The sequence below is a fragment of the Pseudorasbora parva genome, chromosome 11 (genome assembly GCF_024679245.1).
Source record: "Pseudorasbora parva isolate DD20220531a chromosome 11, ASM2467924v1, whole genome shotgun sequence".
NCBI classification, from domain to species: domain Eukaryota; kingdom Metazoa; phylum Chordata; class Actinopteri; order Cypriniformes; family Gobionidae; genus Pseudorasbora; species Pseudorasbora parva.
The window spans coordinates 39,150,750-39,175,627 of NC_090182.1; the positions used below are offsets into that span (position 1 = coordinate 39,150,750).

Genomic DNA, 24,878 nt, shown 5'->3' on the forward strand with positions numbered 1-24,878 from the left:
CAAAATGCACACAAATGTGCCCATGCTCTTAATATGCAATCATTGATGAACATCTTTGATTTTAATGAAGAGGTAAACTTTATGTTGGTGGATTAGAACCTGTAACCTTCGACACAGTTTACAAAAATTCTACCACCAGACCACTAATGAACTCAATGTTTATGTTTAAATGTTTAATGAAAATATTATTTGCAAATAGTTCCAAAATGATTATATTCTGTTTCTTTATGCTTTATAAAAATAAACTATCGTCCATCCCGTCCCCAATGTTCAAGACATGGTTACGTCCTTTTCCTAATGTGCAACTTTGAACAGTTTTAACAAGCTTTTGCATGTTATGGAGTTGTTTTGTGTTTAAGTTAAAAGAATGTGAAGAATTAAATTAAATCATTGATAAAGTCTAGTAATTTAGAGTAGGGCTGCACAATGAATTGAATATCTAATCGTGATTATGATTACAGATGCCAAGAACATGTAATCATTCAAAGCTGCGATTACAAAAAAAAGCACTTATATTATTCTGCATACTTAAGAGGTGTTTAGAGCATGTTATGCTGTAAGAGGCGAATACTTCATTGTAGGGATTAACCCAGCATAATAGGAACTACCAGTCACAAAAGTGTACGCTGACAGGTAGAATGCATGCGAAATAGCACCCACCATTTTTAACAAGCCGTGCACACAGCCTACATGAACGGAAAAATGTGATATATGGGCCATCAAATGCTAAGGAGACAATACAATGCAACTTTGAGGGGAGCAAGTGAAACACGATTAAGTATTTCTGCTCAGCTAGTGACATTGGACATCAACCACATGGAAAACGCTAATAATAATTTTAGGGCCTTGGGTCATTTTGACCAGCAGGGGAAGGGAGTGCTATAGCTACAGGAGAGCATAAGCGTTAAATATTTGACATATTAGTTTAACAAGTCAGAATAGTAATAAAAAAAAAATGTTTTAAATTTAAACAAAAAAGAAATATTACAAAAAACAGATTATGCATTCATAATGTTCACACTATATACAGTATGTTAACAAAATTCTGTTTTTATTATACCTCTGGGGAAGCGCCACATTGAAGAAGTTTGGACACCATGAGTTCGTTCCTCTTCTCCACGGCTACATGTAAAGCAGTCTGTCCGTTGTAATCACGCTGGTTCATGTCTGTACCAGCCAAGTGCCATGCATAAACAAGCCTATAGTCTTTAGCCCGAACTGCCCTAAATATGAGAGAACAGTTGAATGCAAATGTCCACAGCAAACTGGCTATTTAATTTGTTGTTTGAAAGACTGACTTGATAAGGTCCATGGCCATTCGCACAGGATGTTGAGTTACTGTGGCTCCATGCTGTATCAAAAACTTGATCGTGTCATAGTGCCTGGCATATGTAAGGTAATGGTGTAAAATAATGAAATATAGGCTACTTAAAGGATTAGTTCACCCAAAAATGAAATTTATGTCATTAATGACTAACCCTAATGTCATTCCACACCCATAAGATCTCTGTTCTTCTTCTGAAGACATTTTAAGATATTTTATATTTAGTCCGAGAGCTTTTTTTGTTCCTTTATTGAAAGTGTATGGACACTACTATACTGTCCATGTCCAGAAAGGTAAACATCATCAAAGTAGTCCATATGTGACATCAGTTAGTTTAGAATCTCTTGAAGCTTCGAAAATAAATTTTGGTCCAAAAATAACAAAAACGACGACTTTATTCAGCATTGTCTTTTCTTCTGGGTTTGTTTTCAATCCTCAAATAAAGATTCAAACTGTTATGAATCAGCTTATTGATTCGTGATTCAGATCGTGCGTCAAACTGCCAAGCTACTGAAATCACGTGACATTGGTGATACGAATTCTGAATCGATACGCTGATTCATAACCGTTCAAATCTTTATTTGAGGATTGAAAACAAACCTGGAAGAGAAATGCTGAATAAAATTCAGTTTTTCACAAGAGTTTTGTGGGGGTTTTTGGAGCAAAATGTATTTTCGATGCTTCAAGAGATTCTAATTAACTAACTGATGTCACATTTGGACTACTCTGATGATTTTTTTATTACCTTTCAGGACATGGACAGTGTAGTGTGTGTACACTTGCACACTATGCAAGTTACAGGTGTGTTACAGGTGTGGAACGACATTGGGGTGAGTCATTATTAATGACATAAATTTCATTTTTTGGTGAACTGACCCTTTAAATTAATTTATTCCAACCACTTACTTGTTTTTTATGGCAAGATGTAGAGGTGTGTAACCAAAACGGTTTGTTATTTGGTATGTTGCTCCAAGACCCAGTAATTGCAATACCATTGAAGTGTTCCCTATTTCACAAGCTCTGTGCATTGCAGTGTTGCCATCATAGTCTCTATCATCTATGTCCATCTAAAGAAAGCACGAGATAAAGCATAGACAGGGTTGAGGAGTGAACAAATACATGTAACTTGTTGCTCATTTAAGATATACAAAATTCAAGTAAATGTACTTCATTATATTTGGATTTTAAACAAATTAGTTACATCCAAAAAATATTTTAGATTACCAAAGTGATTACTTTGTCATTTATTTAAATTAAACATGAATGAATGAATGAATGAATGAATAAATAAATAAATAAATAAATGAATGAATGAGGCATTTATATAGTGCTTAAAAATCTCACTGGAATGGATTTTTACAATTAATGCTAAAATAAATGTTTGAAAATGTGTTATGGTAGCCTGGATGCCAGCCGAATTTAGCCCCGCCCACAAAATGTTTAGGTCGGGCAGTTCGGTCTGGCCTCGATCTATAGGACAATTCACCATGACGTCACGTCACAACGGTAATAAACGTTCTCCCGGGTGGCAAAAGCCGAAGCGTTTCTATGGCATCGCTAGTAAATTGCTTGGGATTCAGACATAGTTAACATGATGATTGAGCCTTGAGGGACTGATTCATTAATTCAGGAGATAGCAATACATGAAATGCCTAACCTTGGTCTAGTAGATGTAGCGCTAGTCTACAAACAGTTACCATCATTTTTAAATGAGCCTCAGCCTACCATTGAGTAGTTATTTTAGTGACTGTTGCTGTTGTAGATGGTCTATTTCCCTGTTATCTAACTATTTACCAGTTCTCTGCTTTTCAACAAATCATTTGCACACATTTTTTTCTTTATTTTTTGTATCTGAAGCTATAGCAGCAACATTGAAAGCTCTGGTGTCTGTGTTTAACACGAAAGCTTGTGTGATCGCGGCCGGCTCGCGGTGCAAACAGGCGTGCCGTGTACCAGCTGATTTGATGCGATGATCAACTTAAATGACTCGTAGAATCTGCAATATCAATCAAAACTCGATGTTAAAATATGTTATATTTATCATTTTATATGGACCTAATCACTACACCTGTTAGCAGTCATAATGTAAACATCCATTATTGATATAAAATAGCCGAAATCACATGAACAATCACACAACCTTATTCCATAGTTATTGTGTGTTTGTTAGCTTCTTAGTTCACGTGTAGAAATGTAGAACAGACTCGTTCTTCACAGAGCCAGAATGAGGAAATGTCCGAGACAGGGAGCGCGTCATGCAAGGGCGGTGTTGAGCAATATCAAAAGACTGACAGATCAGAGGGCGAATGAACGCCTGATGACTGATATCCGATGCATATCATTAAGAAGAGACACAGAGAGAGGTCTGCGCATGTTTTAACTCTTTTATATAAAATAATTCCGTGAGAAATGAATAGAAATGGTATTCTGTATGACGAAATATTTTGCAAACGTGATGTCAATATTTCTCCAAATATGAGGACTTTTGAATTAAGAGCTAAACTGAAAGCTGTTCTTTGCGATCTCTGTGAACACAAATGAGCCAGTGCAGACGAGAGAATGAAAGTGCGTCTGATAATCTATTCAAAATATCGTTCATAACGGATCGATAATAATGCACTCCTCTTGACATAAATTAAGAAATTAATGTCACTGCAATCCAGTTCTATCATAAACAGTGTTCAAATATCGAAGCTGGAGTCTTTCTTTCTGATAATACTGAGTTTGTCCAAATAAAGTAATATAGTGTGATGAGCAGTGAATCTTGAACAATAGTAATCTGAGGCTGTATATGATCTTTGAATCGAAGGAGTTAAAAGAGATCTAAAGTTGACTAATATTAGTCTCGAATTTCCCCAGCTAAAGATAATTATGCTCTGCTATGATTTTGTAGATGGACCGTTTTGAGAATACTTCTCTGTAGCGCTACTTTTGACGACGTCCACTAGCTTAGCCTCCTCACCCACAGGTTTTGCTGGATATATTTACTTCTTTCTGAATGAAATCGATACAATCCTACACCTTTTGCTGTATATCTGACGGCGCAACCCCAAACACAACACGTTTTCGTCATAGTTTCAACTTTAATCAACAACAATGTTCTTAACTATGTTACAGTTTACAGTAGCCGGCTGATCTCTTCAGTTTGTCAGTAGAAGCCGCTCGCAGTAGAAGCCACCGCTCACGCCACCCGGAAGTATCTTGAGGCGATTGTTTACAAACATTCTGAAATGATAATTATCTGACCAATGAAATCATCAGGGCGGGCTTTAGACGATGACGGACAAATGATAAACAATAACGTAAACATGCACGTCATCAAAGGGGCTTGGATTATATTTACTCGAATCCTAAACGGAGAGCTTGTTTGTATATGCATTCCCCATCACAATTTCTCTCAGAAATTATGATCATGTTGGGTAAGTACTCTGTGTATCATTATATTATTTTATTTTTTTACAACACCGGCAAAGATCGTGTATTCCAGCCTGATTTCAGCGCGCATGCAGACAGGGTTGCCAAGTTTTTACAACAAAACCCGCCAACAACTAGCCCTAAACAATAGCTTCTCGGGGGGTTCTCTAAAGGTCGGAACACACCAAGCCGACACTGACCGACACCGACCAACTAGTGGCGACGAAAGCAAACTGCTGAGTTGGCTCACGTTCGCTCACGTCGGCAGCTTCTTGGGTCCAAAGTTGCCCTGACACACCAAGCCGACGCTCAACATCCGACGGCCAAGTAGCACGTCCGTTCTGCGCCTGCGTCAGATGTAATACCTTTCCGTACAGGCTGGGGGCAGTAGTCTGTTTTCGTTATTCATAGCGTGAAACCGGAAGAGGTATAAAATAATAAAGCAGCCTAGAATCTCGTTCACCACACAGACGGATCCGTGCACATTTCAGAAATGTCTGATACGTTGCAAATGGCATTGACGTTGTCAGCCCTTGGTCTTCTACTTGTGGAAGAGGAAAGGAAGAAGCGGACGCGAAAAATACGAAGAAAGCGCACTAGATGGGTGAAACCGTGGATACGCCAGAGACGGGCTCAAGGGGCTTTCGCGAACCTGTGTCGAGAGCTTGAGTTAGCTGAAACCTCCGATTTTAAAAATTTCGCTCGGCTTTTTCCTATGCAGTTTCACATGTTAAAGGAACTTATCAGTCCAATCATACAGAGGAGAAACACAAACTACCGGGATTGTATCTCCGTAGGGGAGCGCCTGATGATTACACTACAGTTCTTGGCAACAGGTAAGCAAACTGAAGATTATTCTTTGTTTGAACATGGCATTACACAACATTTTCTGTCGTCTATATTTTGGTGTAACTATTGTTAAATGTTATGAAAGTGAAAATAATTTGATTTCGGGTGGCAATTGTTGCCTACTTGATAAAAAGTCAACGCGTGACACTTAATTCTGGTTGTTTAAAGAACCATATCTTTAATAATTAACATTAATCTGGTTTTATATTATGAAAATGCATAGTGTTTCTTTTGACTCTGGATGAGGTGTGAAAAATGTATAATGAGTATTTATAAGAGTTTTGTGATTTGTTATCTTTTCAGGGGAAAGCTTCAAGAGCCTTTCTTACCAGTTCCGAATGGGAATGTCTACAATTCAGCTATTCATTCCTGAAACCTGTGCAGCAATCTATCAGGTCTTAAAAGAGAAATACCTTAAGGTATGCATGTGTCTGTTTGTTTTTTCTTCAACATTTACAGTGCACTTTGTTCACATTATGACAGTGAAACATGCCTAAATTATTAAGTTATCAAGGGTGGGACAAAATAAACAAATTTTTCTTTAAACTTTTCTTTTCTTCTTCAGTGCCCAGACACAGTGGAAGAGTGGCAACAAGTGGCGACTGGATTCCAGGCTCAGTGGAACTTCCCAAACTGCCTGGGTGCTCTGGATGGGAAGCACATCAACATCCGCCCCCCTCCAGGAACGGGATCAACATTCTACAACTACAAGCATACATTTTCCATCGTTCTAATGGCACTGGTTGACAGCAATTACAGATTCCTGTATGTTGATGTGGGCTGCAATGGGCGTATTTCAGATGGTGGCGTGTTTGGTGGATGCTCCTTGCAGGATGCCTTGGAGAAAAGAACATCCAACACGCCTGCCCCTGCACTACTTCCGGAATCTGACCAGCTGTCCCCTTACTGCATTGTGGCAGATGAGGCATTTCCCTTGAAGGAGTACCTCATGAAGCCATATCCGAACCGCAGGCTATCTGCAGAGCAACGCATCTTCAATTACAGGCTTTCGCGAGCTCGAAGGGTGGTTGAAAATGCATTTGGCATCTTGGCAAATCGTTTTCGAGTCTTTCTAACCACCATGAATATTCAAAGCACTGGCAAAGTGGAGGACATTGTTTTGGCTTGCTGTGCTCTGCACAACTTTCTGCGTACAGAGTGCGGTGAAGTATACATGGAAGGAATCGACCAGGAAGGACTAGACCATGACACTGTCCCAGGAAGATGGAGACAAGACCCTGGCCTACAGCAGGCCTCTCTGCCACACAAAACCAACAGTACTACACATGCCAAACAGCTCCGGAATAAACTGTGCCAGTACTTTAACTCAGACATTGGTGCAGTGCCGTTTCAGTGGGGAAAAATATAAGCATGTGGCAAACTTGTTTGTTTCCCGTCATTGACCTTGTTCTCAGTTTTATGACGCTAGTGTGTAATTGCATAATAAAGGTTTGAATTCTAAATCGGTGTGTTTTGAGTTTTTTTTTTTATATAATATATAGATTTGTGACTTCAACTACCTTTTACCCAAAGCAAAATGTGAATGATGTTATAACAGATTCTTACACTTGTTCACCAATCACCCATAACAATAACAGGGCATAACTAAAACAATACCCTGCAAATTGGTGAAATGGCTCATTCAGATGCGTAGTGGAAGTTAATGTGACACATTAATTTAATGGCTTGTGTTGAGTTACTTATAAATAGACCCATCTTAACAATCAATGGCCACTTACCCACAATATTGTTGCATTCTGCCTGACTAGATTTAAATTAACATATGTTAAGGTTACATTTTAAGATTTAAATGTTGATTTGCCAATTATCATAATTTGCAATAAATTCTGTTTGTGAATATGGGTGGTACAAGTTTAATAAATTATGACATTATGCATTTTTATATATTTCTTTCATTGAAAAACATCCCTATGGTGACATTTCTGCCAAATTATATCGTGCTGCTTCTTGCACATCACATACAGCAGTTTGGAAATTAAATCACTAGTAAGTGGCATAGAAATGTTGATGAAAATAATGTAACCTAAAACCATACACTGAACTTAACTGACAGTAACCAAGCTAATTATAAGTTTACAGATATAACATTGTATTGTGGAAGTAACACATGACGAAAATGTCTTTATTAATCATAAATAGCTTAATTCTTAAATTAAAACATAATATAGATTGGTTTATTTATGCTGCTAGTTAGATGTGATATAGCAAAATAAGGGTTAGAATTCTACATCATCTTGTGTTTTGTGTTTCTTTTTTACATAAAGAACTGCGAATGCAAGTACCCAAAGTCAAAGTGTTTTATTTTCCAATGTTCAGTACAATGGAAACGAATAGCTATAGAGCTGTGATACAAAATTACCAACAAGAAAACAAATATTTAAAAGTGAAATAGAATTGTGTGATAACTATACAAAATAAATTAAAGCTGTGCATGACATATTTACAATATGCTAGAAAATCTGTTTACACTTTACATCATGCCTTAAATGTGACACCATTACAGGTTTGTATACTGACTGACAGATGCATCCAGTGCATGGTTGTGGCCCACTAAATACTTTAAAAAGCACGTATCAACCTCGTGTTGGAAATGTGGCAGTACATGTGGTGGCAAAGTCCGCATTCTGTGTTCTAAATGTTTGGAGTAAGCGGAGATGGCATCACCGGTGTTTTCATTTGATGCCAGCTTTTCTAGACTTCGCCCGATGATCCGCATCAAGTTTGTGGACTCCTCTGAGGAGGATTCATCTTGCACCTTCCTGCGCTTTCCTGGAGGCCTTGATTGAATGTTGATGCTGTGCTCCTTTTTCTTGGCTGTGGACTCAGCTCCACAGATGGTAGATTCAGCCAAAGGTGTACTGGGCCGTAACTCAGCCTCAATGAAGCTGGGCTCCTCATGGGTGCCAATCCAGGTGTCACTGTTGGTACCATCTGAGGGTGAACAGGATTCACTTTCAGACAAAGGCTCCTTAAAGAAACAATCAAAACGTGAACGGTGTGATAACATAGTTGCTTACATTTGTTCACCAATCACCCATAACAATAATGGGGCATTACTAAAACAATACCCTGCAAATTGGCAATATGGATCTATTCAGATGCACATTGAGGAAGTTAATGTTTGAGTTACTTGTAAATAGACCCATCTGGACATTCAGTGGCCACTTTACCAAAAGCAAAATGTTAATTTTTATTCTTAAAAAAAAAAAGATTTATATATATATATATATATATATAGAGAGAGAGATAGAGAGAGACAAAATGTTTATTTACCCTGGTAGTTAGATTTGAGGTGCTCTCCTTCCTTTTTGTGTGAGGCTCTAGAAACTGCAGGCGGGTCAGGATCCATAGCTGCCTGCCAGTCTTCTGAGCTCCAGAACTTCCTGAGGGTCCAGGTTTCTTGTAACGCATGTACTGGGTTCGCAGTGAATCCCACCGCTTCTTGAGCTCTTTCTCTGATGGACAAAGTAAAACAATTTAAGCATTAAGCTGAGTTATGTTAACTTCATGGCTATTTGTAATTTTAATTTCTGTACTATTGTTAACTGGATGTATTCTAGATGACAGCACATTTCATTTTTATACAGTCACTAGAACACATTTCTCAATACTTTTTTAGGTCACTTTTGCAAAACTCCACACAGTTAGTACAACAGAAATCTATGAGGGCTTAACTGTGGATCATTTATCATTGCTTTTGGACATGAAGACATGAATTAAGTGTTTTGATATCTAGTGCATTTTGAAGGTGAAATTAACCGCTGTGCAAAGATGGAAGTTGGTTAATTGAACTGTGTGAAGAATTTTGCAAAGGGACCCAAGTAATAGTGTCCAAACGATTATTATAAAAAAATATTGCACTGCTTGCATAAAACAACTTATTTTGGTAGACACACAACCTAACACATGCAGTTCTTAAAAAAAAATAGACTACTGAAGAAGAAAAGAAGTAAACTATCGCGAAAAGGGAAATCTTACCTTATATGACAAGTTTATTTGCCATCTCACGCCACATTTCAGCTTTCGCCACACGGTTGACATAACATTTTTCTGTAATGTCATACAACGCCGGCCTTTCCTGGATCATGCTGATCAATTCGTCCTCACTTGCCTCGGTCCACACAGCCATATCTTTTAACAATATTCACGTGTATTGGAATGAGGAAAATAAACAAATGAGACAGGCGCTCTGTGTGTTCCCTCTTGACTCCGTTGTTTACTTGCTTCGTCACTTCCGTTTTTATTTTCTCGTGCTCTGGTTCGCTAGCTGAACAGCCAATCAGAACGATCATATGTCCCGACTGCCCGACATGCGGCGACGCCGATTTAACATGTCGAATCGGCTGAAAAACAGCCGACGAGGACCAACGCAAGCCGACGATGTGGAACCATGTGGAACACACCGAGGAAACTTTGTTGGCCGACGCACAAAAACTGCCTGACGGCCGATCGTCGGCTTGGTGTGTTCCGGCCTTAATATCCACAACTTTCCCGAGCTCTGACCTTTCCCATGAACGCTATGGCAATGTAGAACAAGCCGGTAACGAACTTCCGGTTTACGTTAGTCTGCACTGTCAGCTAAATGCTTGGTTGTATTATCAGGATTCAGGAGTAGACTTTTATAACAATATTTAAGGCAAAGTGATCACATGTCCCAGATGGTCGCATGGATCTGACTATCTTACAAGAACTTACTAATATCTGTAGCACTAAGCGATTCACCTGGTAGGCTATAAACCACGCGAGAGTTACCTTCCGTCCATGCGCCTGTAAATCGGTTTTATTTTATTATAAATAAAGGTTTAGTTGTTTCGAACTAATTATTTTATTTTTTTATACATTTCCACTTTGCGGGAGTCCCGCAAAATAATTGTATTTTCCCGCAACTCGCACACAATAATATATTGCCGCCCGCATACGCATTCACCCATCAAATATGATCCTGTGCCGCACTCGGTTGTGCTGGGTCCCGCAGGAGTGCAGTTGCCTATTTGGAAAGAAACGTTAGGCTGTTAGAGCGGTCTTGCTACACATTAAATCTGTAAATTATTGAAAACAATAAACATACCCTTGCAAAAATTATACACTTTTACTGCAGTATTTTAAATAGTTTAAACTAATATATAAACTAAATAATTACATTTACAGCAATGAAATGCTCATTTTTATTACAATGCAAAATTCATTGAAGTTCATGCATCTATTTTCATGTTGATTAAAAAAAGTCTACTGACAATGTCTGACATGAACAACATTTCAACAATTACAAATATTAAAATACAAATATTACTTCTACATCACATGTCTTGAGTTTGTTTGAAGCTCGTTGGGCATTGAATGGAGTGCGTATGGTGATAGGCAACATGTCAAACGGGTCCGTTTATATTGCATGGTTTATGGAAGCAATGTTTCGGAGGTGTGAGACCAAGCGGCAACCTCCCACGATCTCTCTTGAAGCCAATACGGAAGTAATGTAAACTGCAATTCCTCAACTGGCCACTAGAGGCAGGCTCCAGAAGGGAGACGAATCTCATTGAGCCCCATGTTAAAGTGCCCAACTTTACAGCAGAAAAAAACATGTTTACAGCCTGGTACAAATTGTGGTTTTTGCCTATACGGCTAATTTTGACCTTCATGACAACTGTGAGGGGGGTGAATTTTTTTCTAACTCATTCGTTTAGTTTATATAAAGCCTTAAAATTCTGCATAATTAAGGGCGTGGTTACAGGTGGATAGCCATTTATCCGCCATCTATAGTTATTGCGTCACCGTAGCTCCGCCCCCATCCCGCCTTTTTGCCCATTTTCTGTTATCCGGGAGTGACACGCGATGACTCGCTCACAAGATGGCAATGCCCAACTCGCCCCTACTTTAAAGGGTTACTTCAGCGATTAGCATATGGCTTTGTATCAGTAGAAACCCTGGAGTATATTCAAATGATTGTGCTTTCCCTCCTCATATCTCCCTGAGACAAGAGATTTATGCATTTTATTTCTGGAAAAATTCCTCCTATGATGCAAATTGATGATTTTTGCATCATAGGAGGAATGTTTGCCCAAAGGCTAAAGACTACAGCCAGCAGAAGGAGCCATTTCCGCATGTTTTGAATCCGCGCATGGGGGATGGAGATCACACTCAGCTTGCAGGGAGAGCTCAGCTCGCAGCTACAGGCACTCATTTAAACGGAGCTATGGTGAGCAATGTAAGTCTTTTAACTTCTCAAATTAATTTCTATGAAAGTTAAGCTTGCAAAGGCATGAACTGAAACGCGCCAGACTGAACTCGCGTTGTGAATGTATGCCGCGAGTGTAGTCGTGATTACCTCAGCTCTCATCACTCGTGCAGTTAGTGCTCAGTGCTGTGATACTCGCGCGGTGACTCACTCATTATATTGAACAGACACGTTCAGTTTTTAATTGTAGTGTCTTCTCTAACTCAGTCACAGTAATCAAGTTGGTGGCGTTGGGAATGGCCTCACAGGGCAGCGAAACATTCGGGGAATTGTAGTCTTTCATCCCCATGGGACAAAAATACTTTTTCTGTCTTTTCTCAGTCTAGAAGACACCAAATTCAAAAATAATTTCACATTTCTACTGCATTGATGACCCAGTTTAAATACAGATTCATCTTCCCAGCGCTGAAGTACCCCTTTAAGTTTCAGAACGGCTTATCAGAATCCTATGGGTGACGTCAGGGCACTTTTTGTGTTTTGTTGCCTCTTCTTGACGGATCGCTTCCTGTTCTCCTGAGTTGTAAGTCGCTTTAGATAAAAGCGTCTGCTAAATGCATAAATGTAAATGTAAATGTCATGGATACTACGTCCATATTTTTTTACAGTCTATGTGTGAGACCCAGGCGCTCAGCGCTCATTAACCCCGGCGAGAGCAGCCTTCCTTCTGACTGCCGCTGCCTGGCAGAAGCCCCTCCCATGACGCAAATTCGCGTCTTTTGTGTTGTGAATGTCACACGTGAATAAAGCAAATGGACTCAAAATGTTCACGCGTCCAACTTTGCGCGAATAGCTATTTATTCGCGTCACTCGCGTCTGGTGTGAACGCTGCATGACTTATGTGTGCTAAACCGGAACTGAGATACCGTCAACCGGAAGTATCGAGTGTCATGGCGACGCCCACTAAGACTGACAGGAAAGTTGTGGATAATAATAATAATAATAGATTTTATTTATAATGCACTTTTCATTCCGAAGAATCTCAAAGTGCAACAAAGGGAAAAAAAATAACAAAAAAATGAATGACAAGTAAAAATATAGAATACTACAAACAATCAACCAACACAGAAAACAGAACAGAAACAGAGCTGATGGTGAACAGAAACAGAGCTGATGGTGAACAGAAACAGAGCTGATGGTGAACAGAAACAGAGCTGATGGTGAACAGAAACAGAGCTTATGGTGAACAGAAACAGAGCTGATGGTGAACAGAAACAGAGCTTATGGTGAACAGAAACAGAGCTTATGGTGAACAGAAACAGAGCTGATGGTGAACAGAAACAGAGCTGATGTTGAACAGAAAATAGAGCTTATGGTGAACAGAAACAGAGCTGATGGTGAACAGAAACAGAGCTTATGGTGAACAGAAACAGAGCTTATGGTGAACAGAAACAGAGCTGATGGTGAACAGAAAGAGAGCTGATGGTGAACAGAAACAGAGCTGATGGTGAACAGAAACAGAGCTGATGGTGAACAGAAACAAAGCTGATGGTGAACAGAAACAGCTGATGGTGAACAGAAACAGAGCTGATGGTGAACAGAAACAGAGCTGATGGTGAACAGAAACAGAGCTGATGGTGAACAGAAACAGAGCTGATGGTGAACAGAAACAGAGCTGACGGTGAACAGAAACAGAGCTGATGGTGAACAGAAACAGAGCTGATGGTGAACAGAAAATAGAGCTTATGGTGAACAGAAAACAGAGCTGATGGTGAACAGAAACAGAGCTGATGGTGAACAGAAACAGAGCTGATGGTGAACAGAAACAGAGCTGACGGTGAACAGAAACAGAGCTGATGGTGAACAGAAACAGAGCTGATGGTGAACAGAAACAGAGCTGATGGTGAACAGAAAACAGCTGATGGTGGTAGTCTCTGCTAGCTCCGCAGCACACTGTGGTCCACTCCATGTTTTAAATTTCTCCTAGCGGCAGTGTCCTGATGATGTTGTCGAGGCATGACAGCTGAAGACCAGATGATGGGTCTTTATGACGATTCAGACGATAGGGACCACCGCAGCACCATGCAGGAGGCAGAAAATTTTTCCGGGCACTTCTGTGGACACACCAGGGTCCGCGCAGAAGTCCAAGCCGCTCCACGGCCGCAATGCAAGACGGAACAGCGGCGCAGCCGAGAAGCGGAACATCCCAACATCATGCCGGACGCCGATGACGCTGGCCCGGATGACGCTAGCCCGTTGCAAACTTCAGCCACCAAGCAGCTCAAGCCTGAGGGAGACCACCAGTGAGCAGCCGCGGCGAGCAACATCAAATGTCCTTCAAACCAGAACCAACCGCAGCAATTTAAACATAAACATCAGAGAAGCGGTGGAAAACCGCGAAGCGACGAACAAAGTCCTCTCAGTGGCTGCCAGCAATCAACAACAGTCCCAATTGTAGCTCTGACTGTTAGACTAGTCACAAACATAATAAAATAAAATAAAATAAAATCAAAATCTAATAGTACAGTAACATGATTTGTGGGTGGAGAAGCGGCGAACAGACAACGCCAGCGTCCTCTCCCCCACGCTGCCTAGCAACCAATTGTATATATATATATATATATATATATATATATATATATATATATATATATATATATACACACACACAGAGGTCCTTCTCAAAAAATTAGCATATTGTGATAAAGGTCATTATTTTCCTTAATGTAATGATAAAAATTAAACTTTCATATATTTTAGATTCATTGCACACCAACTGAAATATTTCTGATCTTTTATTGTTTTAATACTGATGATTTTGGCATACAGCTCATGAAAACCCAAAATTCCTGGCTCAAAAAATTAGCATATCATGAAAAGGTTCTCTAAACGAGCTATTAACCTAATTATCTGAATCAACTAATTAACTCTAAACACCTGCAAAAGATTCCTGAGGCTTTTAAAAACTCCCAGCCTGGTTCATTACTCACAACCGCAATCATGGGTAAGACTGCTGACCTGACTGCTGTCCAGAAGGCCATCATTGACACCCTCAAGCGAGAGGGCAAGACACAGAAAGAAATATCTGAACAAATAGGCTGTTCCCAGAGTGCTGTATCAAGGCACCTCAGTGGGAAGTCTGTGGGAAGGAAAAAGTGTGGCAAAAAACGCTGCACAGTGTAACGGTGGTGACCCCCAAACTACAATTCATAATTCAGTATTCAATAAATTGTTTTTTTGTTTTTTCAATCAACCTTATTCGGGCGCCAGGCAGGTATAGGCCTGCCAAAAAAAAACCCGGGATAGTTTTTTTAATAACCACCCGTTACGTTCAATAACCTCAAAATAATCAGTCTTTTGTTTTGTTTTTCACGTTTTTACTTAAATGGGTTTACACCCAACAAACACAAACATCAAACTTAGTTTGATAGATATAAACAATACAACACCTAAACAGAAAGACCAGAAGAACAATTTCAGACACCGCTACTTATTCTTTTTGTTCGTGGTTTGTATTTCAATCGGTGCAGATATGTCACAGTTCATTAACATGCCATAAATTCACATGTCCGTTTTAAACCCCAATTTGTCCTTGAAAACAACACTAACGAAGAAGAAGGTCATAGAAAGGAAATAAAATCAAAACAAAATGAATACAAACAATAAACTCGATCAGTCTGTATATGTTTGGAATCGTGTGCGTGTATGTGTGTGTGCGTGTGTGTGTCGGAGAGTGAGCGCGTCTGTGATTGGGTGCGTGTATGTGTGCGTGTGTGTGTGTCGGAGAGAGAGCGTGTCTGTGCTTCATTGTTTGGGGAAATGAAAAGTTTTTAGTCACTGACCCAAGTGCAGCTGATCACAGGGCTTTCGAAGAGTGTCTAGGGACCGTAGTGGACTCAACGATGATCCTGGTAACGACCAACTTTTCCCTTTGGATGGCTTAGCGATGCTTATAACGTGAAGGTAACTTTGCGCTCGTTCACAAGCACGGTAGAGCAGATCTGGAAATGACAGGCCGACAGGAACACGAGCCACACTCCCCACGGTAACGCACTCCACTTCTCTCCCACCACTCGCAACTCAACTGTCTTCACTTGTTGTGACGTCTCTTCCCCCCCTTCCGGTATGTGCGCTTCACCCTTATACTCACATCCGTCCTTAATTAATACGCACACCTTTCGTGCAACGAAAGTGAAAGTAACCAAGTGCCATCCAGACTTTTCAGTTCTGCCACAACAGCGAGAAGAGGTGACCGGACCCTGAGGAAGATTGTTGAGAAGGACCGATTCCAGACCTTGGGGGACCTGTGGAAGCAGTGGACTGAGTCTGGAGTAGAAACATCCAGAGTCACCGTGCACAGGCGTGTGCAGGAAATGGGCTAGAGGTGTCACATTCCCCAGGTCAAGCCACTTTGGGCTACAGAGAAGCAGCACTGGACTGTTGCTCAGTGGTCCAAAGTACTTTTTTCGGATGAAAGCAAATTTTGCATGTCATTCGGAAATCAAGGTGCCAGAGTCTGGAGGAAGACTGGGGAGAAGGAAATGCCAAATGCCATTAAGAAATGCCTGAAGTCCAGTGTCAAGTACCCACAGTCAGTGATGGTCTGGGGTGCCATGTCAGCTGCTGGTGTTGGTCCACTGTGTTTTATCAAGGGCAGGGAATCAAGATTTCGTTTTTCAGCCCGACCCGGCACCTGCTGACAGTGCCAAAACCACTGGTAAATGGTTTACTGACCATGGTATTACTGTGCTCAACTGGTCTGCCAACTCTCCTGACCTGAACCCCATAGAGAATCTGTGGGATATTGTGAAGAGAAAGTTGAGAGACGCAAGACCCAACACTCTGGATGAGCTTAAGTCTGCTATCGAAGCATCCTGGGCCTCCATAACACCTCAGCAGTGCCACAGGCTGATCGCCTCCATGCCACGCCAAACTGAAGCAGTCATTTCTGCAAAAGGATTCCCGACCAAGTATTGAGTGCATAACTGAACGTAATTATTTGAAGGTTGACTTTTTTTGTATTAAAAACACTTTTCTTTTATTGGTCGGATGAAATATGCTTTTTTTTTGTTGAGAATTTTGGGTTTTCATGAGCTGTATGCCAAAATCATCAGTATTAAAACAATAAAAGACCTGAAATATTTCAGTTGGTGTGCAATAATATAAAATATATAATAATTTTAGTTATTTTTGGGATGAAAGTATCCACTAAAACTGCTGTCAAAATGTATCAGATAAATACTTTCAACTTTTATTTTGCATAAATCTGTTAATCAACCTCACTCCTGATCAAAACTACTAGGCCTAAATGTTTTCAAAAAATCTAGGATGATGTCGCTGATTTGGGGAAAAAACACACTCAAAATGACTATGTTCAATATAAAAAGTGATAGATAGATTTTTACTTTGTGAAAGAATGTAAATGCAGCATCAGAATAAAAACAATTCTCCCTCATTTATATGCTGTTATACTGTAAAATGTTATATATTTTACCTCTTCCCAACATGGATGCAGCATCGTTCTGGCTTCTTGAGCATGTTTTGTTTCGAAAAATATTTTTGTTTAAAATAATATGCAGAGGAAAACCAAGTCCAACGTTTGGTGGTCCTTTCGTGTTAGATGCCTTATTAGTATCCCAAAGCATTCTAACGTTTTTAAACGGGTGTAATTAACGACATACATTGCAAATTACCTTTTAAAGCATGTATTTTGTAATTTGTTGTGAAATACATATTAAAAGTAACCTTCCCAAACCTGAGCATGGTAGCCTAGAAATCTAGACGCACCCTGCGGCAGCAAATTTAATCTGCCCGCACATCTGCCAAACATCTCGATGTGGGTCTGGCTTGTCAGGCTATGAGCATGGATTAAGAATTTTAAAACTGGTCATATGAAAGAGAAGAGATCTTACATGCTTGAGAATCTCCTGTAAAGACAGATAGTCGTTGTTCTCTACGCATCTGCCTGCAAAAGAGGGCAGCAGCCGTTGATGAAGTGCTTCGACGTCCTGGGTAAAAGGTAAAAGCATGCAATCGGACGTTACTTCATTAATCCAAGGAATTTTGATGCGTTCATCTCAATAAACGAATAGAAAGCAGAGGATAGCAAACTTGTAAGCTCACTTCGGGTGACTTGTTTGAAAGCCAGGGGAATCTGAGCACATCGCCCATGCGCCGGAGGAACCCCCGGCCTCGCAGTTTAGGTTCACATTTCGACAATGGAAGAAACAACGGATCGTAAGGTTCATCTTCTGCTTCCTCAACTAGTAACGTTATACGTCAAACGAAGTTTTAGATTAAAACAGATTTTAATAAACAACAACATGGCTTAAAAATGGCTTTTTATATTAAAAAGTGTGATATAAATCTGCACTTACGGTACATGTTTGGTGACCTCGAGTGTTGATGACGTTAAATGGCCGTTATTGTCGGTTTCATCGAACGCACGCGCGTTGCTACGGCTACGCGCCTGGCCCGAAGTTAACTTCCGGTCTGTGTCTGTTTGTATGGCGCACTACTCAGTAGAAATACATTTTAAAGTACTATTCTTGGTTAACATGATATAAATATTAAAAATCAAGCAGAGAGCACATGACACAAGTTTCCCAACATTATTCTTATATTATGAAACAAAGAAACATGTTATGCCGACGCATTGCATAATTGAAAGGCGAGTGCGCATGCATTTATATAGGCGACTGTGAACCCACCTGTAAAAAAGGCCACCAGGAAGGTTATATAGATATATATATTAGTATGCCAAATCGCATCATCTGTCACATCATCCATCCCGCGAGCCAATCAGCGCTCAGAACAGAACGTGCAGAGTAGTGCACCCGCCCACTAAGTTGAGTCAGATCGATCAGTGATGCAAAGGGATGCGAGCTGTACTGTAGCGATTTATATTTGCTAAAGTTGTGTGCGTGCCTGCAAAGTAAGTAGCAGTCTGTTTATGTATATATAGAGATATTGTTTCTTACTCCGTTGAGGACCGGTTCGATTGCCTCGAGTGTGTATAAGTTAATGTATGCGAGTGACAAATGCGATCTGCGAACGTGTAAAGATGTTCGTGTGTATATTTACATACCAGTTTCCTCACATATATCATTGTCATGCAGCAAAGACATATTCTGTGCCATTTATTTATCATATGGTTTATTTAATATGTATATATCGCTCATTTTCAAGAGTTAGAGCACTCTGTAAGCGCATGCGCACTAATAAGCTAGACAGAGCGGCTCTGTCTCTGTATTCAGCATTCAGCGCTAAAAGGTGTCGAATTTCAACTGCACTATATCAGTAATTTGTAAGGGTTTATTTTCCTATATAATGGCACATTTCATTCTTACTATTTACTGTATTAACCATTGTATTTAAACATTCCTTGTGGAGATTACTGTTCCCATTTATTGGGATTGCTGTTATTTGTCATTGTTATTTTGTACTTATTTCTCTTTTATCTTTCAATTGTAGAAAACCACACACACATGCAAAGAAGAATTTATTCGATGTACTGAGTTGTGGTGACAATAAATGGGTTATTCCCGTACACCTGATCTTCTGTGTTAAACGTCTCTCACCGGACGCTCTGTAGTGGGTCTGTTATCAACCGGCAAATTCACATCAGGAGAGCTTCTAATAGCCATCCTTTTTACATGGTCCTTCGAGCCGGATCCAGATTTACTACAGAAAATGTCACAGTATGGGGAAGATGAGCCGGTCGTGCGTGTCAGGAGGAAGACAGCCCTCCCCGCGCGATATGAAGAATATGACCTCAGCGGCTTCACTCTCCCAAGACTGTTTCCTGAACCCATGTCACCACAATCTCAGTTTCATCCTACAGTGCCTCCTAGCCCAGAACCAGAGGAAGGTGCAGCTGGTACCACTCAACCATCACTACTGCGCAAAGAGCTTGAAAGTCCTCAACAGTGGTCTGAAGATGAACCATGGGAAACCAGCATACTCCAGCGTGAGAATAGGGATCTACGCCTTGCCCATGATAATCTGATACAGACTTTGCAGACGATGCAGCACGAAAGGGACACGTTTCAACAGTCAACAGATCAGTATTCACAAGAACTTTCTCAGTTGAAACGACAGATGCAACAGCTACAGATCCAACTGGAGCAGCGACAGCCTGTAGTACAGTCTTCTCCTCCTGTCCCCCCTACACGACCTAAACCTGCGCCACGCAGTTTTCTGAGAACACAACAGAGTGATAAGAGCTTTGCACCAGTGCCAGCATCACGATTCAGGCCTATTGAGTCAGATCAGCCCAGGCACTGTGCTGAGTCTTTTCTAGCTCCAATAGCAGTACCCAGAGCAAAGCAACATCCTCCCCACCATATGTCACACTCTGAACATGCCAAATGGGGTGCTACAAGGGAGGAAAAGACTTATTACTCCAGATCTGAGGAGCCCTACAGACAAAATTGTTATGCATCATATGAGCCAGAATCTGCCCAACGCTCTTACTTGCCATGCAGAGCATCCAGCCCAGTCCCTCCTGAGCTAGCGCAGATGTACCGTGGTCCGACCCCCACAATTCCAGACTTTGTACATCCGAACCCTAGGGAATTCTCACGGCTCAAGATAGCCCTGGAGAACATTCTCCCTGCAACTGCCACAGAGAGGTTTAAATTCCAAATACTCACTGACCACCTTAAACTAGAGGAGGCCCTGCTTATCGCTGATTCTTACAGTCATTCACAACAACCATTCACCAGGACCATGGCAGCACTGGATCAGCAATATGGTCAGCCTCATCAGCTCGCATTGCAACGTATAGCAGAGCTCATGGATGGTCCAAACATAGCCAGTGGGGACATTAAAGCTTTCCGACTTTTCGCCCTCAGAGTTCGTTCCCTTGTTGGTATGCTAGAGCAACTAGGAAGGAAAGGCACCTTTGAGTTGCAGTGTGGCTCTCATGTCTCCAGGCTCCTAGGAAAACTGCCACATGACCTTCGGTCAAGTTTTCGACGCTTTGCACATCCTCACCAAGTGCCGATTCCTACCCTTTTTGATCTGTCAGATTGGCTAGAGTACGAAATTCAAGTGCAGGAGGACACATCAAGGTTTGTAGGCGCCAGTCGTCGTGGATATCCAGTACGAACACGAGATGTGATCAGAGACACTAAGCCCTTCGCTAAAGGTGCCACCGTCCTGTTTGGCACAGATAAAGCACCTCCCCCGACAAAGATGACTTCATCCACCGACAAACCTACTTCAACTCCATACTGCCCTTACTGTGACCATCATAAACACTCCCTTAACAATTGCAACAACTTTAAGCAGCTTACAGTTGAGCAGAAACTAAACTGGATAAAGGACTGCAACAGATGCTGGCGTTGTGGGAGGAATCATCAGGTTTCAGAGTGCAATCTGAAAATGCGTTGCAAACAGTGTAACGGCCGCCACCTACTGGTCCTTCATGGCATCAATTTCAAAAGTGCAGTCATCCCAAAGCCTCCCCCACATGAAGGCACTTCAGCTAATGCCTGCCTCCTGAATACTATGAACGAGATACTTCTCATTCGTAAGCCTCCTGCCAGCCGAAAGGTTCTTCTGAAGATCGTCAAAGTCATTCTCAGAAATGGGGCACACAAGATGAAGGCTTATGCCATATTGGATGATGGATCAGAGAGGACTATCCTTCTGCATAATGCTGCCCAACAGCTGGGCCTAAAAGGTCAGCCAGAAGATCTTCCCCTTCGGACAATTAGGCAGGAATTACAAATGCTCACTGGCGCCGCAGTGTCATTTCACATCTCCCCCCTGTCACAGCCCCGCAAACTTTATCACATAAAGGGTGCATTCACAGCCCAGCAGCTGAGTCTTGCTGAACATTCACACCCAGTTAAGACTTTAAGGGAGAAATACCATCACCTCAGAGGGCTTCCTTTGAGCCATTTAGAGGCAGTGCGCCCTGTCCTGCTCATCGGATCCGACTACCCCCACCTCATTACAGCAGTCGAACCAATCCGCTTAGGGCCTCCAGGGGGACCAGCAGCCATCAAGACTCGTCTCGGCTGGACTTTGCAGGGCCCTGTACAACATCTGCAACAGGAGATCACTGAACAACAGTGTCTTTTCACCTCAATGGCACCTCCAGAAACGGATCTTCTTAAACAAGTGGAGAGACTCTGGCAGATAGACGTGCTTCCCTGGCAAAGTGAAAAGATGAGCACGAGATCCAGACATGACCAGGAAGCAGTGGAAATTCTGGAGAGCAAGACAGAGAGAGTAGAGGTGGATGGCATTAAGCGCTACGCAACCCCACTGTTGCGCATTAAGAACATGCCAGACCTCAAGGGCCCCAAAAATGCTGTTCTCCCTCATCTGCGAGCCATGGAGAAAAGGCTGGCCAAAGATCTAGAGCAAGCAGCTGCCTACACTGAGGAGATTCAGAAACTAGAGCGGGCAGGTTATGCAGTCAAGGTTGAAGAAAGTGCAGAAACATCCTCAACCAACACATGGTACATACCCCATCACCTGGTCCGACACAATGGAAAGAACAGGGTTGTGTTTAATTGCTCGTTTCAATTTCAAGGTCAAAACCTTAACAAGCTCTTGCTCCCAGGGCCGGTGTTAGGTCCCTCACTTCTCGCAGTGTTGCTCAGATTCAGAGAGCATTCCATTGCCATCAGCAGTGATATCCGGGGGATGTTCCACCAGATTAGATTGCTTCCAGAAGACAGGCCACTTCTGCGATTCCTCTGGAGGGACCTAAAGACACAGGATCCACCTAACGTTTATGAATGGCAGGTTCTTCCCTTCGGAACGACATGCAGCCCCTGCTGTGCAGTTTTTGCATTACAAAAGCATGTCCTGGATCATAGCCAACCTGGGGAAGACGTTCGCCATTCTGTCCTGAAGTCTTTCTATGTAGACAATTGTCTGCAGAGCTTCCCCTCAGTGGAAGAAGCCAAGAGTCTCGTTGACAAAATCAGAAGCTTATTGGCAGACGGAGGTTTCGACCTGAGGCAGTGGTCCAGCAACCACCTCTCGACAATAAGCCATTTGCCCCCTGAAGCCAGATCAGATGGCACCGAACTTTGGATCTCACAAGGGCAGAGTGACACCCACGAATCTACTCTTGGGCTTCTCTGGAATCACCAAACGGACACGCTTTCTTATAAGTATCGTCCCATTGCAACCACTGAGACAACCATGCGTACCATTTACAAAATTGTGGCCAGTCAGTATGACCCCCTGGGCTACCTCATTCCCTTCACTACTCGAGCCAAGCTCATAGTGCAGCACCTTTGGGATAAGAAAAGAGACTGGGATGACCCACACTTACCTGCGGATCTTCTACAGAACTGGTCAGAGTGGGTAGACGAGCTGCCTGTCCTGCAAAACATCGTCCTTCAAAGGTGTTACACCAGCCCAATCCGAGACACAGACCTGAGTCAGAGAGAGGTACACGTTTTCTGCGATGCCTCTGAGCAGGCTTACGGTTCCGTAGCTTACCTCCGCACAGAGGATCAACGTGGTGAGGTAGAGGTGGCCTTCCTCACAGCCAGATCACGAGTGGCACCCAGAAAACAACAATCAATCCCTCGGCTGGAACTCTGTGCTGCGCTGACTGGGGCACAGCTTGCTAAAGTAGTCAGAACGGAATTGAACCTGCCCATACACCAATTCACTCTGTGGACTGACTCCACTTCAGTCCTCACTTGGCTGCATTCAGACTCTTGTCGATTTAAAGTGTTTGTTGGAACCAGAGTCGCAGAGATTCAGGACCTAACAGAACAGCACACATGGCGGTATGTACCATCAGCTCATAACCCAGCAGACGATATAACACGGGGTAAGAGCCTATGCAGGCTGGGACAAGACAGCCATTGATACCAAGGGCCATCCTTTCTCAAAGATCCTCCAAATCTGTGGCCAGAAATCCCACATCCTGAGGCTGGGAATGAAGAGGAGCTCCGAAAACCAGTTCACTGCCTCCTTACCTGCTTCACAGTCAGCCAGTCATTCCCTGACATTAGCCGTTATAAGACTTTCGAAGAACTACTAGAGTCTAGGGCCTGTAATGGGGCGGCAGGCAATAGTCCAACAGCTGATGACTACAAAACAGCAGAAATTCGCATTCTACAGCAGGCTCAAAGGGAGTGCTTCCCCTCGGAGCTGGAGGAGTTAACCGCAGGTAAATCACTTCCCAGAAGCAGTCGGTTGAAGACACTTGCCCCCGAACTAGACCATGAGACTCAGCTGATCAGAGTAGGAGGTCGTCTACGCTGGAGCCCTTATCTAGATCCGGATACCGTGCACCCCATTGTCCTAGACCCGAAACACCCAGTCTCTAAATTGCTCATACAGACTTACGACACTAAACTCCACCATCCAGGCCCTGAGAGAGTCTTTGCCGAGCTTCGGCGTAAATATTGGATTCTTCGAGGTAGAGAGGCCATCAAACGGTGTCAGAGTGTTTGTGTGGACTGTCAGAAGTGGAGAAGAAATCCAGAGGTACCGAAAATGGCAGACCTCCCCCCAGCCAGATTACGTTTATTCAAGCCCGCCTTCTACTCAACAGGAATGGATTGCTTCGGTCCATATACTGTTAAAGTAGGTCGCAGAAATGAGAAGAAATGGGGCATCCTGTTCAAATGTCTAACGACTCGGGCAGTTTACATCGACGTCCTTCACAGTCTTGACTCTGATTCATTCCTCATGGCTCTCAGACGATTTATCGCCAGACGAGGCAAGCCATTCGAGCTGTTATCGGATCAAGGGACCAACTTCAAAGGAGGGGAGAGAGAACTGAAAGAAGCATATGCAGCCATCGTCCCAGAACTGCAAGAGCAGTTGGCAAGCCAGCAAATACAATTCCACTTCAACCCTCCTAATTCTCCACATTTTGGTGGCAGCTGGGAAAGAGAGATTCGTTCCCTAAAGCAGGCCTTGCGGACAACACTAGGTGCCCAGTCTGTCACCTTCGAAGTACTGTATACTGTGTTGGTGGAGATCGAAGGGATCTTAAATTCCAAGCCACTAGGCTACACTTCATCTAACATTTCTGATCTAGACCCCATCACTCCAAACTCCCTTCTGATGGGGCGGCCAGATTCTTCACTTCCTCCTGTGATATACCCG

General features: G+C 42.1%; 2 protein-coding genes across 3 annotated transcripts; both read right to left on the reverse strand.

Annotated features, from left to right (window-relative positions):
* Positions 1-978: 978 nt before the first annotated feature.
* On the reverse strand, positions 979-18,049 carry LOC137092411 (L-asparaginase-like). Its single transcript, XM_067456663.1, has 5 exons — positions 17,901-18,049; positions 17,690-17,785; positions 2,231-2,391; positions 1,299-1,382; positions 979-1,223 (listed from the first exon to the last, which is right to left on the reverse strand). Exons 1-5 carry the CDS (start codon positions 17,946-17,948, stop codon positions 1,055-1,057), a joined length of 558 nt encoding a protein of 185 aa, XP_067312764.1. The 5' UTR covers positions 17,949-18,049; the 3' UTR covers positions 979-1,054.
* LOC137092410 (uncharacterized) lies at positions 7,892-10,073 on the reverse strand. Of its 2 annotated transcripts, none has more exons than XM_067456661.1 (3): positions 9,587-10,073; positions 8,882-9,063; positions 7,892-8,576 (listed from the first exon to the last, which is right to left on the reverse strand). In XM_067456661.1, the coding sequence occupies exons 2-3, from the start codon at positions 9,017-9,019 to the stop codon at positions 8,106-8,108; spliced, it is 609 nt and encodes a 202-aa protein (XP_067312762.1). In that variant the 5' UTR covers positions 9,020-9,063; positions 9,587-10,073; the 3' UTR covers positions 7,892-8,105. The 2 variants fall into 2 exon arrangements, with proteins under 2 accessions (XP_067312762.1, XP_067312763.1); XM_067456662.1 differs by having other exon boundaries at positions 7,892-8,539; positions 9,587-10,072.
* Positions 18,050-24,878: the final 6,829 nt, after the last annotated feature.